The sequence below is a fragment of the Cervus elaphus genome, chromosome 23, assembly GCF_910594005.1.
Source record: "Cervus elaphus chromosome 23, mCerEla1.1, whole genome shotgun sequence".
NCBI classification, from domain to species: domain Eukaryota; kingdom Metazoa; phylum Chordata; class Mammalia; order Artiodactyla; family Cervidae; genus Cervus; species Cervus elaphus.
This window is the reverse complement of record NC_057837.1, coordinates 21,517,278-21,535,245: the sequence shown is the minus strand read 5'-3', so window position 1 is coordinate 21,535,245 and position 17,968 is coordinate 21,517,278. Positions and strand designations below refer to the sequence as shown.

General features: G+C 38.5%; 1 protein-coding gene across 2 annotated transcripts in view; it reads right to left on the bottom strand.

Moving 5' to 3' along the window:
- Window positions 1-17,968, bottom strand: part of PLXDC2 (plexin domain containing 2) — a 421,899-nt gene that overhangs the window by 194,468 nt on the left and 209,463 nt on the right. For both annotated transcript variants that reach the window (XM_043883300.1, XM_043883301.1), the window contains exon 3: window positions 10,297-10,443. In XM_043883300.1, coding sequence (XP_043739235.1) covers window positions 10,297-10,443 — 147 coding nt within the window. The remainder of the gene's footprint in view (window positions 1-10,296; window positions 10,444-17,968) is intronic.

Genomic DNA, 17,968 nt, shown 5'->3' with positions numbered 1-17,968 from the left:
AAATTTAGTAACAGTGAAAATAGAAAGCTCCCAGATGCCTGAGGCTAAAGCCACACACGCAAAAAGAAAATCTGAGGAAGGTACAGAGCAGTCTCCTCTGATGAACTCACAGGGACTAGAGCAGTAGTGCTGGGCTGGATGGAGCCGTCGTGAGCTGCGCACCACTGAGGTCTGATGGCAGCATGGTGATCTCTTGCCACCGGATGATGGGAACAGCTTGAACCACTCATTTTGCACATTTGAGGATTAGATGCTTCCACTTCTTATCTGCCAAGGATAGACCCAAGGGCCTGTTTTCTAAACTTACACAGCATTTATTTATTTATTTTACAATTGTCAATGATAATAACCTTTCACTGGTTTATTCACCTATTTAACAAATATTCACTTATAAAAGTAACATAAACTGAAAGATATAAATATGAGTGTATGGGCTTCCCTGGTGGCTCAGATGGTAAAGAATCTGCCTGCAATGCGGGAGAGCAGGATTTGATCCCTGGATCTGGATGATCCCTGGAGAAGGGAATGGCTACCCACTCCAATATTCTTGCCTGGAGAATTCCATGGACAGAGGAGCCTGGAGGACTAGAGTCCACGGGGTCACAAAGAGTCAGATATGACTGAGTGACTAACACTTCTCCATTTGATATACATGTATATGTATGTAGATACAGATAGAAAGATTTAAATTAAGTTTCCACAACAAGTAACTACCAGAGAGAGAAAATGTACTATGGAGAGGCATTTCCATGTGGTCGACAGCAATGCAAGCTTGTTTTGATATATCCTAAAGTAAAATCCTGCTTCTAGGCCATAAACGAGCTGAGTATTTGCCAGAAACAAAATAGCTGCCGTGGGCAGGATGCTTCACACCACTTTTTTCATGTGGAATTTTTACAAAATGGAATTTTAAACAAACTCTCACTCTTGCAGTGGAGTGAACAGGATATGGGTCGTTAATCCAGTGACTGAAAACACTGGAAACCTAATTAAAAGATCAAATTGTTCAGGAAAAGGGGTTAATCAATATGCAAATATGCAGGCAAGGGAGTGGATCCTTTCAGAAATAAAGCCCATCAATTGAATTGATTTTCTGGGTTAGAAATTCTAACTGCTTCAGCACTTTTTTGTAACAGAGAACTTAATTAACCCTGCATATTGAATGACACTGCATGGGGTTACATGTAAATTAGAAAAATAACATATAAACATTTTGCAGTTACCCAATGCTTGTTCATATGAACTTGAGATTGAGTGAACATCATATCTTTTGATCTCTTACACTTCATGGTTCCCAGCAACACTTGGCTTATGGTTGCCTGCCTATACTTGCACGTTTTGAGAATTATTCAAATTAGTTATGTGACTGTTTACCATTCAGGGAGAGTGCAGAGCTTAAGTCTGTTTAAGGACACAGAGGGTAAGAAAAAACAGGATCTTATAAAGGAGCCCTGGGAGGGTCGGTGGGGGAGGGGAGACCCAGAGGTCACATCTGGATTTTCCACACCTCGCTCTGAGAACAAGGCAGTAATTCTACCAGGCTTCTCCAACCTGAGTGCGCACGGCAATCACTTAGGGTTCTTGTTAAAAATAGACTCTGCTGCTGGATAGTTGGAGATGGGGGGGCGGGGGGAGGGAACTAAAATTCTGCATTTCTAACAAGCTCCCAGTGCTCCTGAGGCTGCCCCAGAAACCCCACTTGGAAAGTCAAGAGTTTGTGTCATATAAATGGTCTTCGAAACTCTAAAACAGTGCTGTAAGGAAGCTTTGACAAGCGTGAAATGGGTTAAAAGGATAAATAGACTTGATTCTGGATAACATCATCTCACTTTGCCTGTTAGCACTCATCTGACCTGGAATTTTCCATTTAAGGCAGGAAAGCATAGAGATACCTCCTAGCGGAGCACCTTTAAGTAACGAGACGCAAAAGCTCTTTGCAGCCTCAGTACACCGGAGGACAAGGACATGGAGGCTACTTCCTTGACCAGTGACCCTCAAACAGGGCAGGACAGGAAATGTATTCCTACCAGTTTATCCTTGACAGTGTGAAAATGCCCTTGCTTGTCTCAGTGGATCATAATCTGTCCTCCCTTCTTTCCTGTCACTGGAAAATGATTGTTTTAGAGTTAAAACTTCTGTGTGACAGTGATTAGTATCAACCCTAACAGTCATCTAGAGCAGCCACGACTTAAGCATAGTACAAATGTTATTAATAAATCATTCCATTCTAGTGAAAATCGTAAAAAGTAGGTACTATCATCATTCCCATTTTACAGCTGAGAGAAATGATTAACATAAAGTAAAATCACTTTAAGTTACCCGGCTTTTAGCTGCAAACGTGGGGACTCTCGTGCAGGCAGCCTGCTTCTAAGTCGACATGCTTATACACTCTATCAAGCTGCCCCTCAGCTGACACTGAAACAGCTCGAAACACGGACCAGCTTAAACTGGTTTTGCTCCCTTAAATCAGGCTGTTGAATAATCAAAACCTGGGTTACTCTACAGAAACAGCACTGTGCATGTGCAAGATAGGAACCGGTGTCTCCAGACCGGCCCTGAACCAAGAAACTTCAATCTACGGATCTCAAAGAACAGGTAAGTTGCCACTGGAGCCCTTTACGAAGCGAGAAGTCCTTCAGCTTCCAGTAACTGGAGACTAGCCAATCAGCTTCCAAGTTTGAAATTCCTCTGACCCCTTAAATTTCTCCACAACTTTGAATCTGGGAGACAGATTTGAGCCTTGCCTGTCTCCCTGCAGGTCAACCTCTCAATAAAGCCCTTTTCTTTCTCAAACACGTGCATCACAGTATTGGTTTCTATGCACATCAGGCAGGGTATTAGGATTTGGAATTCAGTGCAGGCAAATCTCAGCAGAAAGGTGACTAAATCATTCAAAACTTGACCACAGGTTGAAATGAAAATTTAGGCCAGGTCCAATTTTAACTCTTCATCCTCCTCCACTAACATCCCCTCTTTTATTTTTTTAACTTTTTATTTGGAAATAAATTCAAATGAAAGTTACAATAATCCAAAGAGTCTCCTATATCTTTTAGGCAGATTCACTGGTTTTTAATATTTTGCCACGTGGCCAACTTTTGGATTTTTCAAAAGCAAAATAAGTAAATTGACGCCTCTCAACACAGCTTCCAAGAGCTGCTCCTTTATCCACCGTACCCATGTCTACAGCTGGTCCTGCAGGGATCAGGACTCAAGTAGCTAAACTCAGCCTGTCTATCAGGAGTGAAACTTCCTTGACATTTTGTCTCAGACACTAGCTGCATAACAAGAAATTCCTGGCAATTTATCACTCATTGAGAGTGACTAAAAGTGTTCTACTTCTGGTCCCATTGGCATAGGAACAGAGCACCTTCAGTGAGGAAAGGATGAGAAACCTTTGTTCTGGGGCTGGAATTTCAGGCATGACACATGTTCTGATGGGAAGCCAATTTATAAACAGTGTGCGATCTTGACTATTTCACCTAGAGTAATCACCCACCTAAGTCATAGGCTATAATTTAGTATGAAGAAATGGACAAAAATAAAGTTACCGAAAACAGACACAAAAAATATTTTTAAAGGATACTAGAATACTAACTTGTTCAGGAAATTTCAATTCCAAAATGTCTTAAGTCTTTTATCTTCTACAATTTAAAATTTTCCACAAGACTTATACCTATCTGCTTTTACTTGTATTTACTCTTAGGAAACATTATATTCCGTCTATATTTTGCTGACTTTTCTGTGCTACAAAATGTTTTCCTTGAAAAGAGTCCTGTGGAAGCTTTATCATTTAATAACTTCAGGATGAGAATATGTTTTACACTCATGTTATCTAAAATTAACCCTTGTTAAGTCTTCATGGGGTCCTTGAGAGATTGGGAAGGATGATTAAAAACGGGTCTAATAAGACAATCTAGGATGAAAGATAGGAGTAAATGGATTTATTTATTCTACCTGAACACAGCTGCCTGACTGTGGGATCCCACTTTAGCAGCTCCTAATTATAGAAGATTAATGTGAAACTTCCAAGTATTTGCCACACTTGTGACTTTAAAAAGTTGAGTAGATAGTTATCAATATCCAGAATTATTTTACAGTCTTCATTGGCAACAGAGAATGTATGATTACTTCCTATGACTCTAACTTTATGTAGAGAATGGTGCCTGTCCTCTACTAAAGATACAACACTGAGAAATGGGATGAAATTAAACTGAAATATGATGAACTCAAGAATGATTTTTAAAAAGAAGGTATGTTCTTGCTTTGGAAAACAAAGGTTAGGAATATGCATAAAAATTGGCCACTACCTTCAAGAATTTCCAAAGTCCCTTCCATGACTAAAATATCAGATGGGAATGTTTAACCTGAGTCATTAACACCATCTGCGGAAGAGGGACTAGATCCTTCCATGTCCACTGGCTTTGGGGCAAGCAGACCAGCTCACCTGCATGGCATGCAGAGGAACTCAGTCACTCTGACCTCAGGTTGGTTTTGTGGAATGGGGTGGGGAAAAGGCCTTTCTTTTCCATAAAAGGCCCTCAAATAAAACTTTCTTCAGGACAGATAATTATTCTCAAAATTTAAAATTTCAGTATGATAGTAGTAAAGTGAATTAATTAAACAAAAATTAAGTTAGAGAAACAGTTGTGCAGACACAGCTTATCCTAGTCTGTTATTAAACTACAGAAAAAAACCCATGAATGAAGACAAGGGCGGGCAGGCTGATGAACTGTGCATGTCTTGTGCCTGTGTGTTCAGACGTGTGCGACTCTTCTGCAAGGCCATGGACTGTAACCCACGAGGCTCCTCCGTCCATGCATTTTCCTAGACAAGAATACTGGAGTGGGTTGCTATTTCCTCCTCCAGACATGTGTCTTACTTGAAATGAAACAACTCACAAGAGAGAATGCAGCAAGTTTATTTAACAGTCAAAATAACAATAAAAGCAACTTATTGTTAAACACTGTGGATAGACAAAATGTGTGGTGTAGATAATAGCCTGATAGAGATAGCAAATTAAATTGCCTTTTGAGTTAATAATTTAGAAAAATAATCACTTATCAACAGATTTTCTAATGCACAGAAAAAAAAAAATTCTGCAATATACAAAAACAATTGACTAAAGTCATCACAAGCATCCGAATGTAGTTCTCCCAAACATCAACATTATGCAAATTTAAGACCAATGGAAATGCAAGTCAAAATGCTGTTATTTTCCTGGGGAAAAAGAAAATACCTCTAGAAAGCCTAATTTTTGTTTAATGAAGGTTTCTGTATGTATTTGAGTAGTCTGAAGATCCCCACAGAGAACAATCCAATTTAAAAATTTTAAAACAGTCTACCATCAAAACTGTACCAGTATCATCTAAAATTTTACCAGCTTTATTGTAGACAGGAGAGCAATACTTCATTTCATTTTGCTGGTGTTTCTTATATAAAGAATCAATCTTCTCACTAATACATAGAAAGATAGTTTAAAGAAAAAATTTAAAGCCAGGGTATGTTTATGTCTGACAAAAAGCACACTGGCAATTTCCTGGCAAAAAAAATTATTTAAAGATATATAGATATAAATATATAGGTACATATCTATCTATAGAAAAAGATTCTTAGAGATTACTTAGGAATTAACGTATTTAGGGGTTAATATGTTTTGTTGTGAAGAATTAGGACTCAAACAACAATGCTACCTCATTACTACCTCATTGTTATTTGATGTTTTCAGATGTTTTCATATTCATTTCATTTTTATTCTTGAAATAACACTGGAGGAGAGTCAAAACAGGCACTTTCCCCTTTGTTCTAGGTTATAATATCGAGGTCCAGAGAGGCCTGAATCTGAGAAAATGAGTTTTGGAGTCAAGGTCTCATAACTTCTGTAACCCCAGACTCCTTCCACTGGGACAATGGTGCTTCTGTAGAAGCTGTGAATCAGAGCTTCATAAACTGTGATCTCAAAAGACAAATGAATTCTAATGTGTCTGAATCTAATTTGTTGAATCAAACTGTGTGTCCAGCAACAAATTAAATTATATGGATTGAGAAGTACAGAAGAAAATTTCAAAATTGTGGCATTTGAAGGTCCTCATAGAAATAAAAAGAAAAAAAAGAGTTTCAACTGGTTCTCAGGTTTGTAGTCAGAAAGTTCTAGGTTTGCAACCTGATAACTGTGGACTTTGAATAAGGAACAAAAAACCCAAATAAGTACCAATATTTGAAGGTAAGGTGTGGCTGACTCATTGCTTGTCATGTGATAGGGACTTATGCCAATGTTTTGCTTTCCTTTAACTAGTATTTGAAGACATGCTTCTTCCTTTAATGTGTCCAGCTGGAAAACTAGGTTTTAATATCTGTTTTTACTGCAAATATGATTTAAGAAATGTTATTTAACCCAAAAAGAACAACGGAGATATCTAAACAAAAAAGGACAAAGGGGAAATTGAAGGAACATGTAATCAAATTACTACATATATATGTGTATATGTATGTATGTAGTACATATATACATACATACATATATATATAATATAAATACTAATCATTTTAGCTTACATTATTAAAGGAAAGAGAAATCATGGTGTTTTGGCACGTGAAGAATGTGAATTAAATGATAAGTTTTACTCTGACAGCATAATAGTATTGTGGATGGGAGAAAAGAGACAACTGTTACGCTATATCCAACATACCTCCTTTTCTAGAAAATTAATCCCAGATCCCCAAATATTGTTCAGACCACATTTATAAATGATAGTGGTGAAGGGGACAATATTCTTTACAAAGTCACGTTTCCAGGTCAGACACGCCTGTACCTTCCTCTGGCCCCCTGGGAGGAAGTGGGAAGGGCAGCCTTCCCAGTTTTCAGCTCTCTAACTTCCTTCCCTTTGCCCAGGGCTGGGTGAGTTAACCAGCCAGCCCTTGAGTCTCCCCTAGGCTAGATCTTTCTGTTCTCTTCTTTTGTCTAATTGGCTGACAGAAAGGATGACCTGGGTATGCAAATTTCATCATTTGGTATTAAGACTTAAGGAACTCCCCTCTTCCCTTAGAGGTTAAACTTAAGTCCCGTTTCCAGCCAAACTACCAGAGGGGGCCTGCAAGCTAAGTCGCTTCAGTCGTGTCCATCTTTGTGACCCCAGGACTGAGCCCGCCAGGCTCCGCTGTCGATGGCATCCTCCAGGCAAGAACGCAGGAGTGGGTTGCCATTCCCTTCTCTGGGGGAATCTTCCCGACCCCAGGATTGAACCTGCATCTCCTACTTCTCCTGCATTGGCAGGCAGGTTCTTTACCACTAGCACCACTTGGGAAGTCCACCAGAAAGCTCTGCATCAAGGATTTTGATGATTATATCAGGAACCTAATCTATGGAACCTATGAAGTGGATCATTGTTTCCCATTTGCTGTTTTCCCTCGGGGTTAAGCCTCTCAATAATATCACAGAGGGGACAGTAGCTGTGGCTGAGTGTCTGTGTTGTGTGTGTGGAGAGGGGTGAGGAAAGAGGGTGTATGTGGGCATCGTTGAGTCCCTGGCCATAACACTACCTTAACACTGCAATTCTGTCATCACCTCTAAAACCTGGTTCTACTCCAAGGCTGGTATAATAGAGATGGAGCTAAGAGAACAAGGCAGGATTGGAAAGATGAGCAGGCCAATGGAAGAACTAGTGAAACATGGATCACTGTCTACAATTTGGAAATCTTCAAACAAATATGTAACAATCATACTTCTGAAATAAAGAATGTAGGAAACTTTTATAAGATATTCTAGTAAGAAAATTTGTAAGTTCCAAGATATTAAACTATTTGAATGAAAAAGTCTAAATGACAAGTTTTTCCTGAAAAAAAAGTAACTAAATGATATTATCAACTTTATTGTTATCAATTGAATTTATTAATATGTACTTGGATGTGAATGCTTGTGTGTGTGTGTGTGTGTGTGTGTTTTCTGTTGGTGGTGATAGGGAAAGTGGATTCTGGATGAATTTCTAGCAGGAATAAATTCTTGATAATCGTTTAGATTCTCACGGAAAACCAATGGCACAGTAACTAAAATAAAGGTTTCTATCAATGATATATATTTAAAAATCAATGCAAGGAGCACCAGATAAGTTTCAAGCTCAAGCTCAAGTCTTTCCATTTGTGTTTTAGCCAATCTTTGGTGTTCAAACCAACAATGTCACTCTCACAATCACTGTAAGAAAACAATAGGTCTTTATATCATCATATTTTTTTCTCAAAACTATCAGAAAGTTGTTATGAGGCAACCAAACTCTATTCCAAAGAGAAAAAAAAATCTTCTTTAAGGAAAGACAAGACACACGAACTACCTCCCCTGTGGGAAAACATAGGAGAAAGTCTAAGATGAAATCAGCTAGCATTTTAACTGATGAACTTCTTCCTTTGCTTACAGACATTGCTCACAGCGTCTGACACCAGAACTAGGTCATATTCTGGAATTTCCATGTGGATATGCCAATGTTCAAACTCTTATGAAGTATATATTATTAGGGACTGTGATATTGTGGGAAGATTGTCAAATGCAATACATTCCTGAAAAACATGGTCTTAATCCAATCTTTCTTATTTTATCTTCTTTTGAAGATCTGTTCTAAGCCAGACCATGAATCATTTCTGAATCTGTCATCTTCTCTGAGACTGCTTGAATATGCAAAGGAAAAGGAATGACGTAATTCAGCAAGGGGAGGTGGCTACTTCATCTGCTTCTGAACTTCAGTGAAGCATCATGATACAATTAATTTCCATTTTAACTGTTAGAAGGTGATCTCCTGATATAGGAATATCTACATATACACAATGAAGGCTGTTGGCCAACATTTTTGATATCTTGTGTTTATCTTATTAATGCCTCTGTAAATCAGATCAGCCATTACTCTTATTAGTTCTATCTTTGTGTCAATAATATCTGGCATTTGCACTTGAAAAATTAGTTATTTTGTTTTCTCTGCACATTTTTCTAAACTGAACAGGACTTTGCTTCACTGATAGTAAGATCACCACTGTAATCAGTGGCAATGAAACCAAATAACTTTTGAAATGTTAAATCAGGAATCATCTTTGACAGAATGATTATCAAAGAATATTTTGAGAACCAAGAGTAGTAACTTTTACACATACCTTTTGAACAAGGGACTGACTGCCTAGGTTTGCACCTGAGTCATACCACTTACTAGCATGAGAACCTTAGAGAGGCTGGTTATTCCAAGGTTAAGTTCTCCTATCTGCAATACCTAGATGGCAAATGATATTTAAATTATAGAACTGTTTGTGAAAACTGAAAAAGCTGGGCTTCTTTGGTGGTTCAGTGGTTAAGAATCTGCCTGCCAAGACAGGGACATGAGTTTGATCCCTGGTCCAGGAAGATGCCCCATGCCACAAGGCATCAAAACCTGTGTGTCACAATTACTGAGCCCCCACTCAAGAGCCTGTGCTCTGCAACAGGAGAAGCCACTGCAATGAGAAGCCTTCACACCACACCTAAGGAGTCTCCCCAGCTCTCCACAACTAGAGAAAAGCCCTCGCATGGAAAAAAAAAAAAAAAAACCAGCAGAGTCACAAATAAAGAAATAAAAATTTTTTAAAAAGCTAATCCATGTAAGCATTCAACCTGATACATAGAACATGGAATCAGTGACCATGTAAGCTAAGGGAGACCTGCTTTAATGTCTCCTGTCCTCTCCACTGTATAGATGCAGAAACTGTGCCTCAGAAGAATTAAATTACCTGTTTAAGGAACCACCACTGGTTTAAGTGATTTAAGCTTGGGCTTGAAGTACATTTGGAGCCTTCTAGATTTAATTAATTAGTTTCTTTTATATTAAACTTCTTTGCTTACCACATGTAATTTAGTCTACATGTGTTATTTGAATCATGAATGTGTCTAGTCAAATCATCCTCAGGGACCAAGAGTAATGAACTCATATAAAATGGAAGATTGTGAATTAATGCAATTATATTAAAAATGTTGTCTAAATGCATGGATGACAAGAAAACTGAAAAGTATCAGGATAAATCTCAACTTTGAATGTAATATGCAACTCATTCTACTTACTGGAGAAATCAGTGGATAATTAATTAACTAATGGTTAAATTAATAGTGGCTTCTCAAAATAATTCTTTATCCTATTCCACAACATCTTATCTGTAATTAGTAATCTAAACTGCAAATGCAGAACTAAATATACTTGAAAAGTGATCATAACAAACAATGTCAGTATGTCAGGTAAAGCAAAAATATTTTCACAGCAGAAAAAAAAAAGAAACTCAAAATGTCAAAGTACTTACTGCAGCCTGCCGGTGAGTATTGGACAGTATTCCATGAATCTTCACTTTGTCCTTTTCCATTTGGTCTATGTTCACCCACAAATCCCGGCTGGCAGAATCAGATGGACCATATATCCGAGATATATAGTAATTATGATCTGTGTCCTCCTGTAATGATATAAAATAGTGCACATCAAGAACATAGACAATACAAACGGACTTTGAGGGTATTGTACTAAGTGAAATGTCAGCAAGAGAAAGATAAATACCAAAAACCTTGTGATATCACTTATATGTGGAATCTAAAAAAGCCAAACTCATGGAAACAGCTGAGAATGGTGGTGATGAGGGGCTGAAAAGGGGTAAAATGGGGAGATGTTGGTCAAAGGGTACTAACTTCCAGTAATAAGATGATTTGTTCTGGGGATCTAATGAACAGCATGAGTGATTGTAGCTAAAAATACTCTATTATAGAGTAACTACATGCAGGTCAGGAAGCAACAGTTAGAACTGGACACGGAACAACAGACTGGTTCCAAATCGGGAAAGGATGTATATTGTCAAGGCTGTATATTGTCACCCTGTTTGTTTAACTTGTATGCAGAGTACATCATGAGAAACGCTGGGCTGGATGAAGCACAAGCTGGAATCAAGATTACTGGAAGAAATATCAATAACCTCAGATATGCAGATGACACCACCCTTATGGCAGAAAGTGAAGAAGAACTAAAGAGCCTCTTGATGAAAGTGAAAGAGGAGAGTGAAAAAGTTGGCTTAAAGCTCAACATTCAGAAAACTATCATGGCATCTGGTCCCATCACTTCATGGCAGATAGATGGGGAAACACTGGAAACAGTGGCTGACTTTATTTTGAGGGGCTCCAAAATCACTTCAGATGGTGACTGCAGCCATGAAATTAAAAGATGCTTACTCCTTGGAAGAAAAGTTATGACCAAACTAGACAGCATATTAAAAAGCAGAGACATTACTTTGCCAACAAAGGTCTGTCTAGTCAAGGCTATGGTTTTTCCAGTAGTCATGTATGGATGTGAGAGTTGCACCATAAAGAAAGCTGACCACAGAAGAATTGATGCTTTTGAACTGTGGTGTTGGAGAAGACTCTTGAGAGTCCCTTGGACTGCAAGGAGATTAAACCAGTCCATCCTAAAGGAGATCAGTCCTGGGTGTTCATTGGAAGGACTGATGTTGAAGCTGAAACTCCCATACTTTGGCCACCTGATGTGAAAAACTGACTCACTGGAAAAGACCCTGATGCTGGGAAAGATTGAAGGCGGGAGGAGAAGGGGATGACAGAGGATGAGATGGTTGGATGGCATCACCAATTCAATGGACATGAGTTTGAGTAAACTCCGGGAGTTGGTGATAGACAGGGAGGCCTGGCATGCTGCAGTCCATGGGGTTGCATAGAGTCATACACAACTGAGCGACCGAACTGAACTGAACTGAGAGTAACTATATAACTTTTCCAGTAGTCATGTATGGATGTGAGAGTTGGACCATAAAGAAGGCTGAGTGCTGAAGGATTGATGCTTTTGAACTGTGGTGTTGGAGAAGACTTTAGAGAGTCCCATGGACAAGCCAGTCAATCCTAAAGGAAATCAATCCTGAATATTTATTGGAAGGACTGATGCTGAAGCTGACACTGCAATATTTTGGCCACCTGATGCAAAAAGCTGGCTCATCAGAAAAGACCCTGACACTGGGAAAGATTGAAGGCAGGAGAAGGAGACGACAGAGGACAAGATGGTGGGATGGCAACACTGACTCAATGGAAATGAGACTGACCAAGCTCCAGGAGATGGTGGACAGGGAAGCCTGGCGTGCTGCAGTCCATGTGGTTGCAAAGAGTTGGACACAGCTAAGTGACTGAATAACAATATAGTAACTTGAAAGTTGCTAAGACTGTAGATCTTAGAAGTTATCACCACTAAAAAAGAAATGGTAATAATGTGACATGATGGAGATGTTAGCTAATGCTATATGTAAGTGTATCGAATCAGCATGTTGTACTCCTCAAACTTACACCATGTTACACATCAATTACATCTCAATAAAGGTAAGAAAAAAAGAGAAACATTTATTCTTTTTTCAGAACCTACTCAGTACTAGCTAAATTTGCCTAAAGCATTTTACTTTCTAATTTAGAAGATAAAAAAAGTATATTTTACTTACAACCTTGACCCGCTTGAAATTTCTCCATTTCATCAGTTTATTTTGCTCTTTCCCTAGAGTTGTTTAAACACCATTTTTACCCTAAAATTGAGAGTGTGTCAGAATTATGCCAAGCAAAGATAGAGGTAATCATATTTGATTCTTGTTATAAGCTTTGTGTTGATTCTGACTGCTATTTAAAATAACACCTTTAAGATGAATCTACTTGTAGCATTTTTTTTCTTTTTCAGGAGAATTTAGTGCTACATCCAATTTTTTTTTAAACAGCTAAATTTTTAATACTTTTATTGTCCTAGGATCAAAAAAGATTTTTCTTTCTTCTGACTCCCTTTTAAAAAGAGAAACACTTAAATCATTATACATCAAACTTACATAATTTAAAGAGTTATATATAGAATTTTGGGCTTCCCAGGTGGGGTTAGGGGGAAACAACCTGCCTGCCAATGCAGGAGACACAAGTGCCATGGGCTCAATCCTTGGGTTGGGGAGATTGCCCTGGAGGAGGAAGTAGCAACCCACTCCAGTATTCTTGCTTGGGAAACCGCATGGACAAAGGAGCCTGGCGGGCTACAGTCCACAGGGTCACAGAGAGTTGGACATGACTGAGCACACACACTCCGCCTGGAATACTTCATATAGAATTTCATTATAAAGAAGAAAAAAGTCAGCCCCCAAAAGAAAAAACAAAAGAACAGAGGTGTTCCTAAAGTTCATAAAAGAACAAACAAACAAACAAACATGATTCTATTGGAATTAGAAGTGTTAGTATTCTTCAAAATAGCCAAATGAGCTAAATAATCTCTACGGAAAGTGGGGCTTCCCTGGTGGCTCAAAGGGTAAAGCATTTGCCTGCAAAGCAAGAGACCTGTGTTCAATCCCTGGGTCAGGAGGATACCCTGGAGAAGGAAATGGCAAAGCACTCTGGTACTCTTGCCTGGAAAATCCCATGGACGGAGGGCCTGGTAGGCTACAGTTCATGGGGTTGCAAAGAGTCGGACATGACTGAGTGACTTCACTTTCACTTTCAAGGAAAGTGAGTTAGATTTTTTAAATATAAAAGTAATAAGCCTCTTTAGAATAAACTGTTACATAAAAGCAAAACTTAAAGGCTAATGAACAGTCTGTGTACAATGGTCTCTCCTAAACCAGTAATGTTAGGTCTCTCTCTATTTGCTGCTGCCTAAATAAAAAATGTCAGAGAAGGCAATGGCACCCCACTCCAGAACTCTTGCCTGGAGAATCCCGTGGATGAAGGAGCCTGGTAGGCTGCAGTCCATGGGGGTAGCTAAGAGTCAGACACGACTGACCGACTTCACTTTCACTTTTCACTTTCATGCATTGGAAAAGGAAACAGCAACCCACTCCAGGGTTCTTGCCTGGAGAATCCCAGAGATGGGGGAGGCTGGTAGCTTGCCGTCTATGGGGTTGCACAGAGTCGAACACAACTGAAGCGACTTAGCAGCAGCAGATAAAATTGTCACTTTTGGAATTCAGTTCACTTTAGTCACACACACACACACACTCTTTGTGACCCCATGGACTGCAGCACCCCAGGCTTCCCTGTCCATCACCAACTCCTGGAGCCTACTCAAACTCACTTCCATCGCATCGCTGATGCCAACCAACCATTTCATCCTCCACTGTCCCCTTCTCCTCCTTCTTTCAATCTTTCCCAGCATCAGGGTCTTTTCCAATGAGTCAGTTCTTCGAATCAGGTGGCCAAAGTATTGGAGTTTTAGCTTCAACATCAGTTCTTCCAATGAATAATCAGGACTGATTTCCTTTAGGATGGACTGGTTGGATCTCCTTGCAGTCCAAGGGACTCTCAAGAGTCTTCTCCGACACCACAGTTCAAAAGCATCAATTCTTCGGTGCTCAGCTTTCTTTATAGTCCAACTCTCACATCCATACATGACTAGTGGAAAAGTCATAGACTTTGACTAGACAGACCTTTGTTGGTAAAGTAATGTCTCTGCTTTTTAATATGCTATCTTGGTTGGTCATAACTCCTTCCAAGGAGTAAGCGTCTTTTAATTTCATGGCTGCAGTCACCATCTGCAGTGATTTTGGAGCCCAAAAAGTAAAGTCTGTCATTGTTTCCAGTGTTTCCCCATCTATTTGCCATGAAGTGATGGGACCAGACGCCATGATCTTAGTTTTCTGAATGTTGGGCTTTTTAAGCCAACTCTTTCACTCTCCTCTTTGACTTTCATCAAGAGGCTCTTTAGTTATATTTTGCTTTCTACCAGGTGGTGTCATCTGCGTATCTGAGGTTATTGATATTTCTCCTGGCAATCTTGATTCCAGCTTGTGTTTCACCCAGCCCAGCATTTTGCATGATGTACTCTGCATATAAGTTAAATAAGCAGGGTGACAATATACAGCCTTAACGTACTCCTGCCCCTATTTGGAACCAGTCTGTTGTTCCATGTCCAGTTCTAACTGTTCCTTCCTGACCTGCACACAGATTTCTCAAGAGGCAGGTCAAGTGGTCTGGTATTCCCATCTCTTAAAGAATTTTCCACAGTCCGTTGTGATCCACACAGTCAAAGGCTTTGGCGTAGTCAATAAAGCAAAAGCAGATGTTTTTCTGGAACTAGTCTTTTCTAAAAACGTGAACTATAATTACTATTGAATGACAACAAATTCAAACTTCTCCTTTTAAACTAGGATTTGGCCCTGCTTTCATTGAATGGTCCTAGAAATTGAGTTTTCTAGACAGCATATTAAAAAGCAGAGACATTACTTTGCCCACAAAGGTCTGTCTAGTCAAAGCTATGGTTTTTTTTCAGTAGTCATATATGGATGTGAGAGTTGGATCATAAAGAAAGCTGAACAGTGAAGAATTGATGCTTTTGAACTGTGTTATTGGAGAAGACTCCTGAGAGTCCCTTGGACTGCAAGGAGTTCCAACCAGTTCATCCTAAAGGAAATCAGTCCTGAATATTCATTGGAAGGATTGATGCTGAAACTGAAACTCTAATACTTTGGCCACCTGATGTGAAGAAGTGACTCATTTGAAAAGAACCTGATGCTGGGAAGACAGGAGGAGAAAGGGACGACAGAGGAGGAGATGGTTGGATGGCATCACCGACTTGAAGGACATGAGTTTGAGCAAGCTTTGAGTGTTGGTGATGGACAGGGAGGCCTGGCGTGCTACAGTCCATAGAGTTGCAAAGAGTTGGACACCATTGTGCAACTGAACTGAACTGAACTGACTGAGAAACTGAGATAATACATCTCTTCCCTATAATGTGGGTTGGTGAATTCTAGTTTTACTTGAATTTTCACTTTTGATATCAATATGGTACCTGTCACAAAACCTTCACTTTTCTTGTTTCTCACTCAATGAATATTTACAGGCTTTAAAAAGCATTTTTGCTGAGGAACACTCAATACAATCATATTATTCTTGACTAATTTGAATAACAATTAGATTTTTTGTTGTTTATATTCTCATGAAATGTAATTGTGCTTATCAATTTGAGAAATCTCTAAACAGAACATACTTGAAAACACTCAGGTATATGTAAGATTAATGGTTAGTGAATAGAAGGTCTATGATTTGAATAATAAAATTTGGGATAGATTTTATCTAATGCATTTATTATTTAAGTGCTAATTATATAAAATATAATTATCTTTGAGATCCAGTCTAAATAAGAATCCCATGTACCTTTTCTTAAGTATCATATATATGGTACTAACCCTAACCCTAACTTCTACATAAAGGAAAGGAATATGGTAAGCAATATTTTAAATAGATTTTGCTTCATGACTAAAAGAAAAAATATGACCCCAAGTTTAAATCTTGAGAAATGTGATTAAATGTTAACAATAACTTTAAAAAAAATCATAGGAAAATCTCCAATTAAACTCTAGGTATCATATACAAATTACATGTATACCCATGATTAAAGATAAAGTGAAGCAGAGAAGAAGGAAAAAGGAAATACAAAGAAAGAAGTAGGAATAAGAGTCTGCAACTCAAAGGAGCTTCTATCTTGATTTTCTGGCCCTCCCTTTCAGAAGGTGATGACATGGACGGCCCAGGTTCTAGGAGAGTAACAGGCTTTGTGGTTGTGCTTCAACTCCTTCCCACTGTCTGGGAAAGCTTTCAGTGGTGGGTCCTTCTACAAGTGTCATACTTCTGGCAACAATGGCTGATTGTCAGGATGAGCATATAACCTAAGAAAGACCAATTAGTGAGACATCCAGGGAGCGATGTAGAGAGGAGATAACTTCCCTGATTCTGATTGTTGAGATGTGTAGGTGTGAGACTTGGAACTACTGCCACCATTTTGCTACCAAGGGGGAACCTTGCCTGAAGATATAGCAAGCACAGATAAGGACAGAACCATAAGCCCATACTTAATGCAAAGAGCCAGATCCCGAACCAGTATACCTAAGTGTGCCAGCTCCTAGACTTGTTCAGCCACTTAGATGAATCATTAAATCTCTTCTTTGTTAAAACATCTTGAGTTGAGTTATTATCAACCAAAAGAATCCTGACAAACAAGTTTTCTTAACTTGCATGAAAAGAGTACTTAAGCAGTGTTGAATAAGACAACCTTATCTACAGATTTATAGATCTGGATAACAAACATGTAGTATTCCATCAAATCACATAGAAGAAATGAAAACTTACCTAACCTTCCAGAAATCATCAAGTCTGAATAACAAATGATAATGACTCATTTAATTTTTCAACAAATGGTATAATAGAGTGGTTTTGAAGAAAATATTCAATGAGTTTAAATTAAAAAATTAATTTTTCTGCCTATTCCTAGTACTTTTACAGAGTTCAGCATCATTGAGGTCAGAGATATAATCTTTATATGACTTATGTAACCGATTTCATGATAGTGCCAAATTCTTATATAATTGCCAAATAGATATTTTCTTTAATATTACAAACTTTCAGTATAGAGTTCAGTATAATTGTTGCAATCAAGATATCTAAAATGACTTTGGTATTTCCTTTAACCTCTAAGTCTTTGTAACGAATCAAGACTTAGTCTTGAAGCTAACAAAAGAAGAAGAGTATCGTTATGCTAAACAATGGACTTGCTGCAAAAATATACATTTTTTGGTCTGTAATCAGTAATTATAATTACTGATATGGCTATGTGAACATATATTTACATTTTCACTTAAATCGGAGCTTCTGAAAACAATATTACACCTTTGAAAATACTGAAAGCTAAAGCCTTTTGACTTCTTGGTGTTTGCCTTCTATAGCCCAAGCTTGCCAGGTTGTCATGGAAACTTCTATTCAAAGAGGAAGACAATGTATTGTTTACCTAGGAATTTAGAGACAGAAGTTGTTAAAATCCTGGGAGAGGTGTTTGGCTCAGCTATTCAGGAACGCCATAAACTAGGTGTCTCAAAAATATGACATCTTAGCACTACTAAATTATTCAGACCACATCTTGTTCTTTATAGGAGTAATGGTACTTAAGGCTTTGCCAAAAGCCACTTCAGGCATAAAGATTTTCCT